We start from the raw sequence: 16,774 nt of genomic DNA, 5'->3' as shown, positions 1-16,774 counted from the left end.
GGCCTTGGTGGCCGTAAGAGCCAGGCAGGGGCAGGGTAGGGGCCGAGCCGCTCCAGAGGGAGGGGAACCCAAGTCACGAAGTGGGCAGTGGGAATTTGTAGGCCGAGTGGAACTTGAAGCTGTGTTCTGTTTCCGCATCTGGAGTTTTCTAACAGTGGGATGAGCTGACCATTTCTGAAATGCCTGAAGTGCCGCGAGGCGACAGGGCGGTGTGGATAGCCTCAGCATGATGGGGCGGGCCGGCTTCGTACTGAGAGGGACGCACGGTCACCCGGGACGCTGCCCAGCTCAACCCCCACTGTCTGTGGAGCCCTGGACGCCTCTCCCAGAGTCAGGGTCCCCTGGCGTAACAGCAAGGAGGCTCACAAGGGCCACCGAAGCCTGGGGACTTGCAGCCTCCCGCTGCCTGGGCTCCCAGAGCCACTCTGCACTGTGAGGAATCTGCAGCGTGGCCATCTGGTGGCCTGTCGCTCATGTGGCTGTGGAGATGCCACCAGCCCAAGTGATGGATCTGTTTTCCTACTAAGGGTGCAGACTCTGCTTGCAGACAGCTGGAGAAGGGCCGGGCGTCCTTCTTGGAAGGACGGGCATTTATTTGTGGCCTATTATCTAAAATATATAGCTGCAGACCTGACAGGCCATCCTCACTGCTTCCTCCTGGTTAAGAAGCAAGAACTTGCATAAATGATGAAGGAATGCTGCGGTTTCTGCTTCTCAAATATGTAATTTAAACATGTTTATCACCGAGTGTGCTGCAGCTTGAAAAAATGGATTAGCAAATTTTGCAAAACAGCCAACAGAGGCCAGGCAGCCAGGAGGGGTTGGGCTGGCTGTGGTTGAACAGAGATGAGGGGTCCATGCTCTGTTCCTGACTACTCCATGGTCTCCCCCTTGCAGCTCCAGTTTGCTTCATTGCATTCCGGCCATGGTCTGGAAACGAGCGATGGAACATTCCAGAAATAAGCAGTGCAGGCATTCTCAGTTGCATGCCATTCTGTGCAGCGGGATGAACTCTTGTGCTGTCCGGCTCTGTCCTGCCTGGGCTGTCACTGTCTGCATATCCAGCATCTCCCCACTGTATATGCTATCCGCCCGCTAGCAGCTGTTGCAGTTATTGGATCGCCTCTGGTGGTGTCACTGGGCTGTCCTTACATCCCCAGGGGTGACCGCCTCAATGCAAGGCTGCCCCTGGTGGGACACGTGGAAGGACGGGTGGACGCCGATGCCTAGGAAGGACGTGGAGCGCGGGGCTCGGTGCCGTCCCCTGGGGGTCCCAGAAGTGCCCTCAGATGTCCCTGGCCCTGAGCCGACAGACAACACGTTGGGAGGCTGGGGACAGTGGGGCACAGAGCGTGGCTGAGGAGGGAGGACAGCACAGTTGGAGGGGCCTCAGAGTGGCATGCATGATGTCCTCCAGGCAGGAGCCCCGTGGCAGAGGGGTTAAACTCGCACCCTCTGCGCCACCTGGAGCTACTCTCACACGGCCAGCACGAGCTCTGAAGGCCCAGCAGTCACCAATCTTGTTTCCACCCGAGGCTTCAGCAGAGGTTTTCTTCCTCCTTGAATCAGAGTAGCACAGGGGCTGAGGTCACTGGGCTGGAGGTGTAGTCGGTGGGCAGGTAGAACGATGGCTAAAATGCCATTGGATATAGACAGAGACGCTTCATAGACGGGTGACAGGCTGCCTTATTGATAGGTGGTAGAGCTCACTACAGACATGATGGATATAAAGAATGCATTGTTAATAAGTGATGACAGAATGTGCTGTAGATCATGGATAGGTGTTCAGATATAGACAGGTGATAGATACAAAGAACATGTTGTAGGTAGAGTATACATAGCTGTTTAGATTAGGTAGATAACAGTGTCAAGAATGCATTGTCTTTTACTTTGCTCTGTATTCGTACTGCACATGCTCCTTCCTTGGTCGGCCTTGTGCGTTCATTCGCAGCAGAGCTGACGGAAGCAGGAGTGTGACTGACACTCCTGCAGAGACGCTGCCAGCAAGCCAGAGACATGTGCTCTTCTCCTGGTCTTTGAGCATCGGGACGGTCGTCCGGCAAGACCTGTGTAAGGTCACGAGGTTATGCCCGCTGCACGGGGCTGTGGTGGCCTCTGGCCCAAGCGCCGGCCTCTGGAGCATCGCTGTTCTCCACAGCCCAGGGCGAGGTGCTGGGGGAGAGGGGAGGCATTCCTTCATGGAAGATAAAAATCAGAGAAGATAGCAACACTGACTACTCAACAGCTAAGGATACCGTGTCTTCCGCCCTGGGTCACTTAACTTCCCCGTGAATCAAGGTTAAGCATTTATTCAGTTTTTTTGTGGTTGTTGTTTTTGTTTTTAAGAAAAATCTTGAAGGAAAGCAGCTTGGCTGCAAGTCTGCAGCTCTAACTTGAGTGGTTCCCATTTAGCCAGTGCTTCCTCAGTGCCCGGCATTGTTCTCTGCCTTGGTTTATCCAAACTCTAGAACTGTCCTCAGTTCTGCAATGCAGGTGCTGCCGTTACCCCATTTTGCGGGGAGGAAACTGAGGAACGGGGCAGTGGGCAGCTTCTGGTGTTCTGCAGCCGCGCTCTGGGGGCTGAGCTGGGGATGACTTTGTGCGCTCCAGTGTCTCCTGTTCCCCTGTCTCTTCCAGGCCCCACTGCCCCTGTGCCTGCTGTGCCCTGCCGTGCCACTGTGGCGGGGGCCGCTGTCTGCTGCATTCCCCTGCACTTCCCCAGGAGCTGCATGTCCGTGTCTCTTCCCTACAGCCCGTGTGCCGGTCGCACCAGCCCCAGCACCGCTTGCTGATCATGACCATAGGTTACCGCCATCCCGTCCGACAGCCGCTCTGGTGCGGGGCCCACTCTGGCTGACGCAAGGGGGCTCGTTCTGGGTGGCCAGGCTCAGCCGGCCCAGGGAACTGTGCCGGGCGAAGGGGCAGGGACCACAGAGCCAGGAGGGGACTGCTTCTGGGTTGGGGCCAGGGCTGGACTTTGAGAGCTGCAGGGGGACGGGACAGGGGCCGAGGAGGAGGAGGAGGAGGAGGAGGAGGAGGAGGAGGAGGAGGAGGAGGAGGAGGAGGAGGAGGAGGAGGAGGAGGAGGAGGAGGAAGAGGAGTGGAGCCCAGGTCCCCTGAGGGGCGGAGAGGAAAGACCGGAAGTGTGTCCAGGGCCCAGGAAGGTGCCCGTGTGGCCACGCTGGATGTCACTGCCTCAGCGAGGCCGTGGCCCAGCCTTGGTTCACCCTGGTGCCCTGGAGATGTCCTCCCAGTGCCTGGTCAGTGGCTGCTGCGTCCCGGTCGACAATGGCAGTCGTTTACTGCGAGCAGTGACCCAGCAGTGCGTGAACCGGATGTGCTCAGCGCCCTGGGTGCTGTGGGTCTTGTTTTCCTCGTTTCACAGCTGAGGAGATGGAGACGGGAGTGATTTACCTGTGGGTCTGGGGTCTGGGCAGGGGCGGCGTGTTTTTCACGGCAGCTCTGGCCAACACGTGGTGTGGGCCCCAGAAAGCCCTCGCTGCTCACACACCAAGCAGAAACCCCTGTCCGTGACAAGCGGTTACCTTTGGGCCCTCCAGGCAGTCGCAGGCATCAAGGCTGTTTCTGACCCTGCTGAATCTAGATAATTCTGCTCTGAACATCTATTTTTCTTTTCCATAATACTGGGGATCTAACCCAGAGAGCGTTACCACTGAGCCACCTCCCCAGCTCTTTTTATTGTTCATTTTGAGACAGTCACCCAGAATGGGCGTGAACTTGGGATCCTCCTGCCTCAGCCTCCCAGAGTGCTGTGCTCCCGTGCAGAAATACCCCTGGTGTGGGGAGCCATCAGCTCTGCCCGGCTCTGGGCCTTCACACTGGCTGCCCTCTGCTGCACCTGGGACCTGCCCTCAACCGCACCCGTCCAGCAGGGCCCTGTGGCTGTGACATCGTACTGTGCCCCGCCTTCAGCTCCTGTGCATCTCACCGCGTACCCTGAGTTAGTTACCGAGGCTCTCCCACCTTGTGTCTCTGTACCCTGTGGGCCCCAGTGCTTGTGCAGTGAGCAGTTGGCTCCAGCTACTGCAGGCCAGGTAAAGCACTAACTGGCCGTTTCATTCAGTCCCTTGGCAAGGACAAAGTCCCCAGGGACTGGCCGCTCTGCCTGAAGGACCCTGTGTCCCGAGACCCATGGTGCTCCAGCCAGTGTCTGTGTGAGCTCTTGCAGAGCAGCCCGGCTCCGTGCTGGCTTCTCTGCCCCTGGGGGTGAAAGGGGGTCTGTCTTCACTCGTCCTCTGCCCGGAAGGTCATCACTGAGTCCCTGCCCCGTCAGCACCTGTGTCGGCTCCGGGCCTCACAGAAGCTGAGAAGGATGAATGGAAGGAGGAGGCCCAATGCACAGCTCCCGCCCTCCGGACCTGGGCGCAGGGAGTTTGGCCTGGGACTTGCACTCTCCTGAGTCTCCTTGCAGTTGGCTCGAGCTCTCCGAGTCCCAGACCACTCCTGGAAACATCTGGATCCAGTATCGGGGCAGCGAGAGAGCAGCAGGTGGGAAGCCACCACGGGGTTGAGGCCTGGGGCTCGGTGTCTTTGCAGCCAGGGATCTGTGCACCTGTGTCTCCCAGGAGCCCTTGGGATGTGGTGACAGAGGTGGCTTCTGCACGGGGATGCAGACAGTGGGAGTGAAAACACACCGCTTCCCTGTTTCCTTCAGACAAGCTTGGTGTCCTCTACCATCCACGACTCTCCTTCCACATCAAAAAGCCCAAACTCCTGCCTATAGATGTGTTCCTGTTCACTAAGTAAGAGAAATACAACTCGTTTTCTTCCGAGCATTGTGCTTTCTTACTGTACAAAATCTCAAATTATACCAGTTGAATTTTCGATGCATATGCTAAGCAGTATGTTACATGTATGTGAAATTACTCAAAAATTCTGTGCAGTGGACTTTACAATATTGTACATGTCTTAAAATGAGCAAGCGGATAGTTTGTCACACAGAAATGGTTGTACGGTCCACTGAGAGATCAGAGACCAGGTTGGACATCACTCTGTGGTCCCTTTTGTGATTATAAAAAGCGCATTTCAGACGCTATCCCCATGGTTGCTCCTGGTGGAAACACAGCCCCCTCTGCCTTCTTGGGGTTGAACCATCGTGGTTGTGTAGCTTGGCCAGGCTCCTTATGCCTTATGTGACTCAGTTTCCTTGCCTACACTGTGAGGGTGATGGTGCTGATCTCACAGAGATGTGCAAATAGATGAGTTAATATTTGTGAATTCCTAACAGTTCTTCTATGCTCTGACGTGTCCATACGTATGAATGTGATTGATAGATTTTCTCTAATCCTGACCATCAGGATTCAATAGGGACCCTATAGTAGCTCCAGTTGTCACTGGATTGTCCAACAGCAGTGGCTATGTCTGGGGCCCAGGACCAGGCATTGGGATAGACTTTTTCTTCTTGTTCTTAGAGACCTCTTGATGTCAAGGGACTTAGTGACTGTGGCATACATGAACACTGAAAATTCTCCTGAAGCCCACGGGTGGCCCAGGCTGCAAGTTGGCCAGCCTGAGTGTGGCCAGACAAATGCCTGGCTGACGACACAGGGACTGAGGAACGTTGCTGTGTGTCACTGCGCTAATTCATCCAGCCTTTATACTGTAGCTCCACGCACTGAGCTCAGGTTGAGCTTTGTACAGTGTCCTCTCTTCCCATCATCACCAGAAACATGGAGCAAGGCACACTTTACAGACCAGGGAACTGGGTACAGAACCAGGGACTCATTCTAAACGCCCCAGCCTCGTAACGTCAGAGCTGCTGTCCTGTGTCACCTCCGGGACCAGAGCAGGAGGACCACACCGTGTGCAGGACCTGCAGTGCCAGGTTAGCAGCTTCATGTGCACACCACCGTCCAGGGCTGCCCTGCTGCCCCAGGCCGAAGGAGCTCCAGTGGGGGCAGGTGGGCCTGGGGATCCTGCACCTGTCTGGTCACAGGGAGATGAGAGTTGTGTTTAATTACACACAGGGCGATGTCACTGGTGCCCAGAGCCCACCCCAGTGCCTCGTCAGACTCGGAGGGGATTCTGTCCCCAGTAAGGGGCACAGACAGGCGGAGAGGCCACCAGGCCGGAGCCTCGGGATCCTGCTGTGCCTGGGTGTCAGTGACCAGTGGTCCTTTCCGGGCTCCTCTTGACAGCTCAAAGAGTTGGGTGGGACAAATGAAGACCATAAAGGCTTAACCTTTATTAATGGTAATGGTAAAAGAGTAAGAAAAGACGTGAAAGACAAGTGCTCCAAAGAAGTGCCCTGAAGAAAAGCAAAGAGAACACACACCCTGCGTGCTGAACGGTCCACTGCAGGCAGGAGAGAACCCGGCGGCGGCTGCCTTTCATAGCCTCTGACGTCACTTCCGGGCCGCCCTCGCGCATGCGTCCAGGCTGTGATGGCAGACTGCCGGCCTCCTCCATGGTTGCCAGTCCCGCCCTTCCAGCGCCCTGGTCGCCTCTCCCGTGTCTCCTTCCTGGGTGGCTGACCCGGAAGGAGATCTGCGCCTGCTTCCCTGCGTGCCCCAGTCTGGGGTGCGCAGAGGGGACCCGGAAGTGGCCAGGATGCAGAGGGGCTCCGGGGCCCACTCCTCCAGCAGTGCGGGTGCTGAGGCGCGGGGGAGCTTTTGGGACCCGAGGCTGGGGACTCCCCGCCCCGCACCGACTGCGCCCCGAGAGTCAGCAGAGATGGAGAGAATGGCCCGGGTGGTGTTGGCGGGAATGTGGAGTGGCACAGCTAAAGCAGAGAGTGGTAAGGTGGCGTCTCAAAACGTTAAAAATAGAATTACTGCTATCCCACTTACCAGGCTATGTTAGAAAAAATGGGGTGAGGACGGGCCAGTGTGTCCGTCCACATGGTGAAATACTTCGCAGCCCTGAAAACCAGGCTCTGTCATGGTATAGCAGAGATGGACCTTGAGACCTTGTGTTAAGTGAGAGACGCTAATCATAGGTAAATGTTGCATGATTGCACCTGTGGGACATTCCTGGGGCTGATTCCTGGAGTTGGAAGTGGAGGCTGGGGCTTAGGGGCTGTGTGTGGGCTGTCAGTAGGGAAAGGAATTCAGTTTGGGAAGATGTCGTCCTGGGCGCAGAGGGCGGCAGTGGTTGCATGGCAGTGCGTGCACTGGACATGGCTGCACTGTGCCTTTGGAGGTGGCTGTAGCGGTGACTTTCACGGTGGGTGTGTTTTGTCACAACTAGAATTTTAAAAAGCCAGAGTCATGGTTCCGTGTCCCTATCCGTATCCCTAGCAGGGCAGAGCCGGGCCCCACCGCCTTCAGGGACGCAGAACGCCGTCCCCCAGTTGGCCCGGACGCTGTGGTATGACACGTGAATCTCCGGACACGCAGAGTCCTGACTCAGGCGTCAGAAGGAATGCATGTCATGATAAACGGGCACCAGTGTCCCTCGGGACCCCAGCTTCCCCCCCATAGCTGTGTGGATCGCTGGGTCACCTGGCCGCTCCATTGCTCATGTCGAGGACCCTGGATGCTGCTTCCACGTGCTGTGCTCCCTGCTTTCCCTCCACGGCAGGAGGGTCTCTTTCCTCCCAGGCCCCACTGACATTTGTATCTTCTGTCTTTTTGATAGCAGCTGTTGTAGCTGGAGTGAGGTGGCATCTCATGGAGATTCTGGTCTGTGCTTCCTGATCAGTGAACTAGGTGCCCATTGGCAGAAGAGCGGATAAAGGAAACGTGGTCTAGTGGTCTCCATACACAGTGGAACATTACTCAATCCCAGAAGGAATGAAATCCTGCCTCTGAGGCAGCACAGGTCATGCTAAGTGAAATATGTAGGCAGGGAAACACAAATACTGCGTGGTCCCACTCTCACACGGAGGCTAAAATAGCTGATCTCATAAAAGCATGCAGTAGAAGTGGGGTCACCAGAATCTAGCTGGTGTTGTAGGGAGCTCAGGAGGGCAGGCTGGGCTCCCCCAGGGCTCAGAATGGAGGTAGCCACAGGTGCCCTGGAGAGGGCCAGATGTGTGGTCCCAGATAGCATTGCTTCCTGGGGCTGCATAGCTGTCCATCCATCATCCACAGCTGTGCGAGCTGTAAAGCCCCCCCAATTCAGTGGCCATGGGAACCCAGAATCTGGACCTTCCAGTTTCACCACCAACACACAGGGTTTTCAGCCATCAGCACCAGGTCCCGTGGCCAATCCCAGGCTGGGAAGAATGTGATTCCATCCTGGGCTGTGCCCAGCAAGGCCAAGCTCCTTTCCGCCTGGAGGAGAGGGTGCTGAGTAATAGGCTCCGCTGCCTCGTGTCCTGGTGTGCACACACATGCGCACACGCACACACACAAGTTAGCCCTTTCGCAACTCCACATGCGAGCCTGCTTTCTCAGAACCTGTTCCTGCCCAGGGGTGGCGGTGATGGAGGAGAGCTGGGTCTGGGGATCCCCTTTCAGTCGGGGTCCTGTGTGTCAGAGTGACCTTGCTTCTCCAGCCCCTTGAGCCTCCATCCTGTGCAATTTGACCTTGGAGCGCAGTCCAGGGGGACAGAGGCTGCTCAACTTCCCAACTCGGCTTCTGCCCTTCTCTGCCACTGGCATCAGCACCTAAGTTGCCATATCCCATGTGCTTCTAACTGGAGGCAAAGAAAGAAAAATTAACACAAGGCTATATCACAGCTTGCATTGTAAATGCTGAGGCCTCTTTCTGTGCATTTCTGAAAACCGGGTGGAATAGACTTCTGGGAAGAAATTCCTTGACAGGTGTGCATCTCAAAACCTAGAAACAGCAGCAGAGTCACCCCTGGAACCTGGTGCTGTCTGCTCAGAGGACGGTCCAGTCACCCCGTGTGGGAGGTGGCCTGGGGTCAGGTGACAGGGGCAGGGACAGGAAATTGACATAGCGCTTGAAGCTTCTCAAGCAGTAGAGGCTGAGTCCCGGTAGGATTTAAAGATGAAAGGTGGATGGCCACCTGCTAAGCTCTGAAACACAGTCACCTGTCCTTGTCAAACCCTGGAAGACACACCTGGCCCTGTGCCAGCCCAGAGCACGTCCTTGGGTACCACTGAGGCTGGGGTGCAAAGGCCGTCTTTGGAGTTCGGTTCCTCCATCCTGGGCATGTGCTGGAGTGGCACTGAGCGTGTTGTGTGGCTCTCCAGCTGCCTGGCACGTGAGGCTGCTGTTGTGACCCAGTCATCTCCGTCCATCTCCCTAAGCGGCAGAAAGCAGTTGATTTGCACAATGAATGGATAAAGACTTGGACACAGAGGGGCGGCTGCTAGGAACGGGGCCAGGTTAGGCAGGAGCGTTTAGCATTACAGAATCCCTGGAGGGTACTGCGTTCGGATGCCTTTTGAGCCAGTAGCGCTGTGGGCCTCCCTTTCCTGCCTGGAGGTAGAAAGCTGGCATAGTGCTCCTGACCCAGGTCTGCCTGTGATGCTTCAGGGTAGAAGGGTGAAGGCACAGGGCAGGGCTCTGGTTTCCTTGCAGTGGTACTTGACACCCTGAAGGGGTGGTCACTAGAAGATAGCTTGCATCTGGAATTTTAAAAAGTCTTTTTGGAGAAGCATCAGCTGAATTTTCCCCCCTTAGGGAGGTCAGCTCGTGTTCCCGGTGAGGCCAGGAAATTTGGAAATTTGAGGTGCTTTAGGTAACCATATCTACCCATGCCCTCAGTTCAGATATCTTGTTTGCAAATAACAGAAAAGACAACTCAGATGGGCTCAGACAGTAGAAATAAATTATTGGCACACATAATTGAAGCAGGAGGGCCAGGGAGGCATCGGGTGTAGAGTGATCTAGCAGTTTGCTGTGTGAAGGCAGCGCTCTACTTCTCCACAGCGGTCCCGGCTCTGCTCATCTCGTGTCCTCTTGATCCTCAGGAGTTTGTCCTGACAGGACGTTGCTGTCCTGACCCCAGGCCTGAGATGTGGTCTTGTGGGTTAGGTCTGAAATGGCCCCCAAAGCCTCTGCTTGCTGTGAGGAGGTGGGGTCAGTTGGAGCACGTGGTCACCATGGGCGTGGCCTGGCTTATCTCACTCCTCAGCTCCTCCCCCATATCTCCAGCCACTGTCCTCTGCCAGGCCCCTCTGCCATGTCCTCCTGCTGTGGACCAGCCAGTCACGAACTGAACTGTGAGCCCAAATAAGCCTCTCTCTTAAGTTGTGGCAGTTGGGTGTTGTGTCCCAGGGAGGAGGAACATGGCTAAGACACGAAGTGACACGTTACATCCAGTGTTGACTGTATATTTTATTCATGCTCTCAGGCTCCATCTTGGTCGAATGCTCACATGTGCATGGACAGAGCTGGTGTTTCAGTCAGTTTTTCATTGCTCTGACAAAATCCCTGGCACACACAGCTTAAAGGAGAAAAGATGTACCTTGGCTCACGGTTTCAGAGGGTTCGGGGGTTCAGTCCATGGTTGCCTGCTCTAAAGCAGGAACATCACGGCAGAAGGGCTGGCGGAGCAAAGCTGCTTATGTATGGTGGGAAGCAGAGAACATGGAAAGCCAGAGAGAGAGCGGACCAGGCTGAGGACAGGCTGTGCCCTCCCAGGTTACACCCCATCACCCCACTTCCTCTACCCAGGCCCCGCCTCCAGTTGTTCAGCTGTGAACTGATCAGTGGATTAATCCACAGATGAGATAGTGCCTTGTGATCCAGTCACCTCCCAAAAGCTCTGCCCCCGAACCCCTGAGGACTGGGGGATGTTCAGATCGGAACACACAACTGGGCAGAAGGGGCAGAGCATCCTGAGAGGTTGCCAACGTCTTGCAGGTGAATTTCTGGGCTGAGGACATGGGGTGGGGGGCCCTTCAGGAACCTGCCCAGCCTCACACGGGTCGCTGGAAGCTGTGGGACGTGGAAATGGGTGCTTGGTGTGCTAAGAAGCCAGCCATGTGGGGATGGCCCCTTCTTCCCGGACCATCGCAAGACAGGGTTCCCCATGGGGCTGTCAGGCAGCCAGGGCTGTGTGGGGCTGTCCCTGGCCCCTGGGGCAGCCAGTGGGTGGTCAAGCAGCATGGCACTGTCACTGTGCCCGAACTCACCAGGGATGGGGGCCCGTCCGTCACAGCTGGGGCTCAGCCAGGTGCAGTGGGGCCCAGTGGCCGTGGCTGAGGCGTGGCGCTGAGGCTCAGGCTACGTACTCACATGTGTCTGCAGGGGAGCAGGATGGAGCTTGAGGACAGCCTCACCACAGGAGGCCACCTGGTGTCCCTTGCAGCAGCGCTTCGCAGCATGCCCTGGGCCTGGGTCCACCTGCAGGCGGCTCTCCTGCAGCGTGAAAGGAGAATGCGCACAGGGTAAAGACACAGAGTGGCCGCTGGATCCTTCACCCCTGGGTGTGGAGTTGTCTTTTCACTGCTTGAAGCATTTACTCTCTCCAGGTATGGGGGCACGGAGACCTGTGGGCTGGGCTGGAGTCGGTGCTTCCTGGGGTCCTGCCCTGCCTGGTGTGGACCCGGATGTTGTAATCATGTGCACAGCACAGGCCTGGGACACCGTGTGTGTTCACACATAGTCACACTGTTGTGCAGCTCAGTGCAAAGGCACGGGCAAGCCCTGCAGAGTGGAGATTGCTTAGGAGTTGCTGCGCCTTTGTGCTCCCTCTGCATCTCTGCTGAATTGGTAGATTGCCTCGATGGATGGTTCCACAGCTGGGAGGTGGCAGGGGTTTGCTCCTGTGTTCCAGAAATGTCCTCCAGAATAATAATTATGGGCAGAATTTCCCCAGGCACACAAGTTCCCACGATTCTAATTTTGGACCCCTGTAGAAAATACTTCGGTTGGAAGGATTTTTTTAAACAAGGACAAAAGCTGCCAAACAAATTACATTTGGTATCTCTTATGAGAGGAATTGGCACTACCTGTGACACGTGTTGTATTTGTGCCTCTGCTTAGTGAGGCGGTGGTACATCAGGGACGTCCATGCCAGGCACTTGGGTGGCCGGGGACAGCAGCGTGTGAAGCAGATGTGACTTCTCCAGACGTTTATTCTAATGGTGGAAGCAGACACCAAAAACATTGCATTAGGGATTAATTTTGGCTTTAAAAGGGAGCTGTCTGCATTGCGTTAGGATGTACAGCAGTGGGACATGCTGCAGTCCCCAGACAAATTCCATTGACATCGAGTTTTAAGGGATAAACAGGACCTGAGCAGATTGAAGGGAGAGCAGGGACCTGTGGGTATGGGGAGGAATGGCAGCTGCACACAGTTTGAGGCAAAAAGGCAGTTGCTGTCATTGAAAAAACACAAATCAAGACCGCTCCTGAAAGCATCCTCAGTGTGGTGGACTGCGGAGAGGGCCGAGGACAGGGAGGCGTGCGAGGGTCATCAAGGTCCCAGGGTCATCTTTTGGATTTCCCCAAGCTTTAGGAGCTAAGCATTTTCAAAGGCTTCCTGGCAAAGCTGAGAGATGACCCTATTGCAGTTAGGAGATCCGAAGTTCCTCTGGCTGCATGGAGTGCCTTCGAGGAGGACCAGAGGGTCCCGGAGAAGGTGATGGCTAGGCAGCTGTGCAGAGGCCCTGAGCTTGACAGAGAAGGAGGTGACACATGTGTGTCCCACTTCTGCGCCCTTGGTGGAGCGAGACACTCGCATGGAGCTGTGGAGTAGGAGCCAGATCCAGGGGTCTGGAGCTCGCTGGCAGAATCCTGGCTGCAGATCTAAGTTTTTGAGTCATTGGCATATAGATGGCATTTGAAACTGTGGACACCTCATCAGAACAAACTGAGCTGGCAACCTAGGGGCACCCCGTCCCCCGCAAAAGCACCTGTGTAAGAGGGAAAAAAGACATCTCCTAATGTCTTGTGCTTCCAGCCCAGGATCCGCCATCCCACGGACACTGTTCATTCCTGGGATGCTGACAGGCCAGGCATGCTGTCAGTGGGCTGCACCCTAAGCTCCTTTGTGATGTTAAAACTTGAAGGTGCATTTTACAGCTAAGAATGATGCATTGGGCAACAGCCTCAGAGAGGGCTGCACTCCCTGATTGCAGCCTGCGTTCCCTTTCACAGTTGTCACAACCTGCCATTTTCTGTTTGTCTGTAAGTCTTCGGTGGCCGTGAGGGTGCCAGAGGGGGCTGAGAGCGTATCAGGTGGAGGCCCCCAGGAGAGGAGACCCTGAGCCGGTAGAGCAAGGCAGATGCTGAGCCATGGGGCTGTGCAAACAGGGACCTGGGTGGACGGCAAGTGACGAGCAAGCTAGACTTTCGTTATTTCTGCCCTGGGTGAAATTTATTCCTTAGAGATGTGTTCTTTCTTCATTTTGAAATTTTACTCTTAATGGTGGCAAAATAAGCATAGCACACGATCTACCATGGTGAGCATTTCTCGGGACACCCAGCGGCCCGTCTAGTCACGGTGTCAGGGCTGCACCCCATCTGGTACAGCAGCAGCCCTGTGGCCACTAAGCGAGCCCCCTGGGTCCCTGTCTCACCCCGGACCCCAGCCCTGGTCTTGTATGTGAGAGTGGGAGTCTCAGTGTATTCATCTCTGTTGTGCCTGGCTTCCTTCACTGACGTCCCCAGAGCTTATCCACAGTGCAGCAGGTGCCGGGGGTTTCTTCCTCTTCCGAGCTGAGTGGTGTTCCGAGGTGTGCATGTGTCTTGTCTGGGTGGTTTCCTCTCCTCGTGGTGAGGACACAGCATGCACCTGCCTGCCTCACGGGCCTCTGAGTGCACGGTGCGCAGTCTGGCGCAGTGCAGTGCCTCATGAGCTCCCTGGCCCCCCAGGAACTGTGCACCCCTTAGCTGGCCGCCTGCAGGGTCTGACCAGGGAGACCCCGTGCCTGGAACCCTGCGTCCCTGTCCTGGCGCCGAGGGAAGTCATCCACTCACAGGTGAATGAACAGCGTTCACTCTCCATGTGGCTCTGCTTGTTCTTGCAGCTGTGACTTTGTTATTTCACTCACTCTGCAGGGAAAGACCACAGGCATTGGGGGTGCAGGTGAGTCCGGGTATGCCAAGGAATTTGTGGAGGTAAGGTAGGCAGGTTGGGCCCAGAGGCACTGGACTCTACCCGATTCTCTCCCCTCTCTGTTCAGTCAAGTCAACAAGCTCGTGATGGTGCTAGAGCAACGGGCCGCTTCCTTTCCACTGGAGGCAGAAAGAGAACAGGTGCTTAGAGCAGACCACGACTATCGGCTGCCTGCGCTGACTTGCTTAGTCACCCCAAAACCACTAGAGTGCACTGCACCAAAGTGGAGGGCTACGGCAGCACCCGGCAGCTTCACATTCAAGGGCTGATCAAAATGTGACAAATACTTACAGTAAAGGACATATTGGCAGGAATTTCCAAATTTCCAAATTTCCAAATTTCTCTCCCAATCCTCCTCCTCACTTCAAACACACTTGTCTCATCATCTGGACCACTTTCTGAAGCAGCTCTGGAATGCTCTTTTCTGAGGGTCTTTCCCAAGGGGGTGCCGCTGCTGAGTGCCAGGCCTGTGAACATAGGATGGTGTCCGCATCCACCCTCTTCACCAGATCCGAGACTGACCTCTGGCTCTTCCCCAGGGTCAGAAGACCACAGACATTTTGAATGGGCCTAGGACATCAGGGCAGCCAGGACAGCACAGCTAAAGACACTCATGAAAGGACTCCAGAGCTGCTGCAGGAAGTGGCCAGGATGATGGGATGAGTGTGTGCAGAGACAGGAAGATCTGAGGGAGATTAGTGACAATGTGTCTTTTCCTGAAGTCAGTTTCTAAAATGTAAACTTTTACCATATATCCTGATCCCATCACAAATGGTGGATGCATCCAAAGACTCATCCTCCATGCAGTATCAGAGTCTAATTTTCAAAAGCGTAAAAGCACACTTCAGAAAAACACACCACAAACCAGTGTGAGTGACGTCATACACGTGATTTATTAATGAAGGACCAGAAAGGTGGCAGAGTTGTGTCTAGGAGCCCCTGCGTGGCTGGGCGTGGCTGCGCATTTGGACAAGATCCCCACACTGATCCTGTATGCAGCCCTTCTGACAGAGCCACACCCAGGTGGCAGCCAGATACCTGAGCACCCTGGGCAGCCTGACACGGGCTTTCGGGACCGGGTGGCGTGCTCTTTTGTTTCTGAGCTCTGGATCCTGTTTGCTTGCTGACATTCTTGCTCTAGGCAAGGCCTCTGAGTGTCGCTGTGCCTCGGGTGGGGAGTTGGACGACACCTTCCAAACCCACTAATGCGCCGAGCTCTAAGACACCTTATGATGCTGCTGTCAGGACAAGCGGGGCGTCCCTCTGTTCTGACCTCCAGGTCCCCAGACCATGCACCTTCGTGGCAAGGGTCCCCGTCGGCTTCCTCTTAATCCTCTTACTGTGTGAGAGCTCTCAGGCTGCTTGCTCAAGTGTAACAGCACTTCCCTTCTCCAGGTACAGGTGGAGAATTTTCCGGCCTCCTCTTTTCCCTTGGGAAGCATCTGGGGAGGCGTCGCCGCCTCCTCGTTGGCTTTGTTCCATCTGGCCCTGGCCCCCGCCACCTGTCCAGTGGGCCTGGCCGCATGGTCCCAATCGAATCCACACAGAGCCCACCAGAGCGCTGGCCGGGAGCCGCTTTCTGTCCTCCCTGGTTCTGCCTGGTTTCTCAAAGCTCCTGACCCGGCAGCAGGATGTTCCAGCTCTGTCTTCTTGCTGTCATGGCCTGAGGGACTTGGACTTTGAACCCTGAGATTCTTCGTAGGACCTTAGGGCTCAGACTCCCCGTGCTGGGGGCTCCAGCGTATCTGGGGCAGGGCAGGGACTCTGCCTCTTCTGCCCAGACCCCTGAAGGGGCATAGGAGCAGGTGGGGGGCACCCTTCTCAGCAGCTCTCTCTGGCACTTGCTTCCTTGTTCTTTTCTTCTTACCTCTTCCTCTTGCTCCAAACAGACTCCTGGTCACCCTCGGTATCTGCAGTTGAGTCCAGGAGCCCCCAGCAGATACCAAAGCACTGATGCTCAGGCCCCACTGACCAGGGCCACAGTATTTGTGTGCGACCTCTGCCCATCTTCCTGTGTCCTTCAGCCACCTGTGGGCGGCTTCCAACACCCACGCATGCAAGTGCCATGGATGCAGTGGTGCATTGCATTGCCCAGGGAGGAAGGACAGGGCCAGCATGCGCATGCTCCATGCAGAGGCCGCCTCCTGCGCTGGGTCCACCCGGCCGTAAGCCGGCGACCGCGGGGAGTGCTGCTCACGGCGAGGCTGGAGGCGTGGGATCTGCGAGGCTGGAGGTCACACAGGGTGCCCACACGCCATGTCTCCGGTGTGGATTCAGCATCCTGCATGGCAGGCAAGAAATTCAAGTTTTACTGTTTTAGAAATTTCTGGAATGTTTTCCCCAAACATTTTTGATCAGAGTTGTTGGTTGATTTTGTCAATGCGAAATCTGAGGGTGCAGAGGGCTGACTGGGCTTCCAGGAGTTGGAATAATGTGTCTGTTAAAAAACAAAACAAAACTGTAGAGGGCTGGCTGGGCCTTGGTGTCCGTCTGTCCTTTTCTCTGACTCTCTGTCTCTTTGCTTCCTTCTGTCTCAGGGTCTCACTATGTAGCCCAGGCTGGCCTCAACCTCGCAGCGATCCTCCTGTCTCAGCCTCCTGTGTGCTAGGATCACAGGCATGTGCTATCACATCCGGCCAGGCCTTGGTTTTTAAGTATGGAGTCAAGAGTTTGCCTTTATTCTTGAGATATGCACACTCTAAGGAGGCATCCAGGCCTGAGGGTATCAGAGTCGAGCTGAAGGACAGCAGGAGGGAAGTCAGGAGGAGGAGGAAAGTGAACGATTAGAGAGAAATAAAGAATTACAGAGGAGAAATGAGCAGTCCTTAG

The 16,774-nt window shown here is 55.6% G+C and overlaps 1 protein-coding gene across 3 annotated transcripts in view; it reads left to right on the top strand.

The window, feature by feature from the left end:
* The window catches only part of Tmem132d (transmembrane protein 132D), a 484,753-nt gene that overhangs the window by 76,098 nt on the left and 391,881 nt on the right, over nucleotides 1–16,774 (top strand). The window contains exon 1 of one of the 3 annotated variants that reach the window (XM_087198439.1): nucleotides 6,164–6,757. The exons of 1 other annotated variant lie outside the window; for it this stretch is intronic. In XM_087198439.1, the coding sequence (XP_087054565.1) occupies nucleotides 6,571–6,757 (187 nt within the window). In that variant the 5' untranslated portion in view covers nucleotides 6,164–6,570. Of the gene's footprint in view, nucleotides 1–6,163; nucleotides 6,758–16,774 lie in introns of those variants that run through there. One more of the 3 variants, XM_021257665.2, reaches the window with a different exon arrangement.

This window comes from Heterocephalus glaber, unplaced genomic scaffold (genome assembly GCF_053883595.1).
Source record: "Heterocephalus glaber isolate CG9 unplaced genomic scaffold, H.glaber_assembly_v1.0 deba00001687, whole genome shotgun sequence".
Taxonomy (NCBI): Eukaryota; Metazoa; Chordata; class Mammalia; order Rodentia; family Bathyergidae; genus Heterocephalus; species Heterocephalus glaber.
This window is presented reverse-complemented; position numbering and strand designations above follow the sequence as displayed.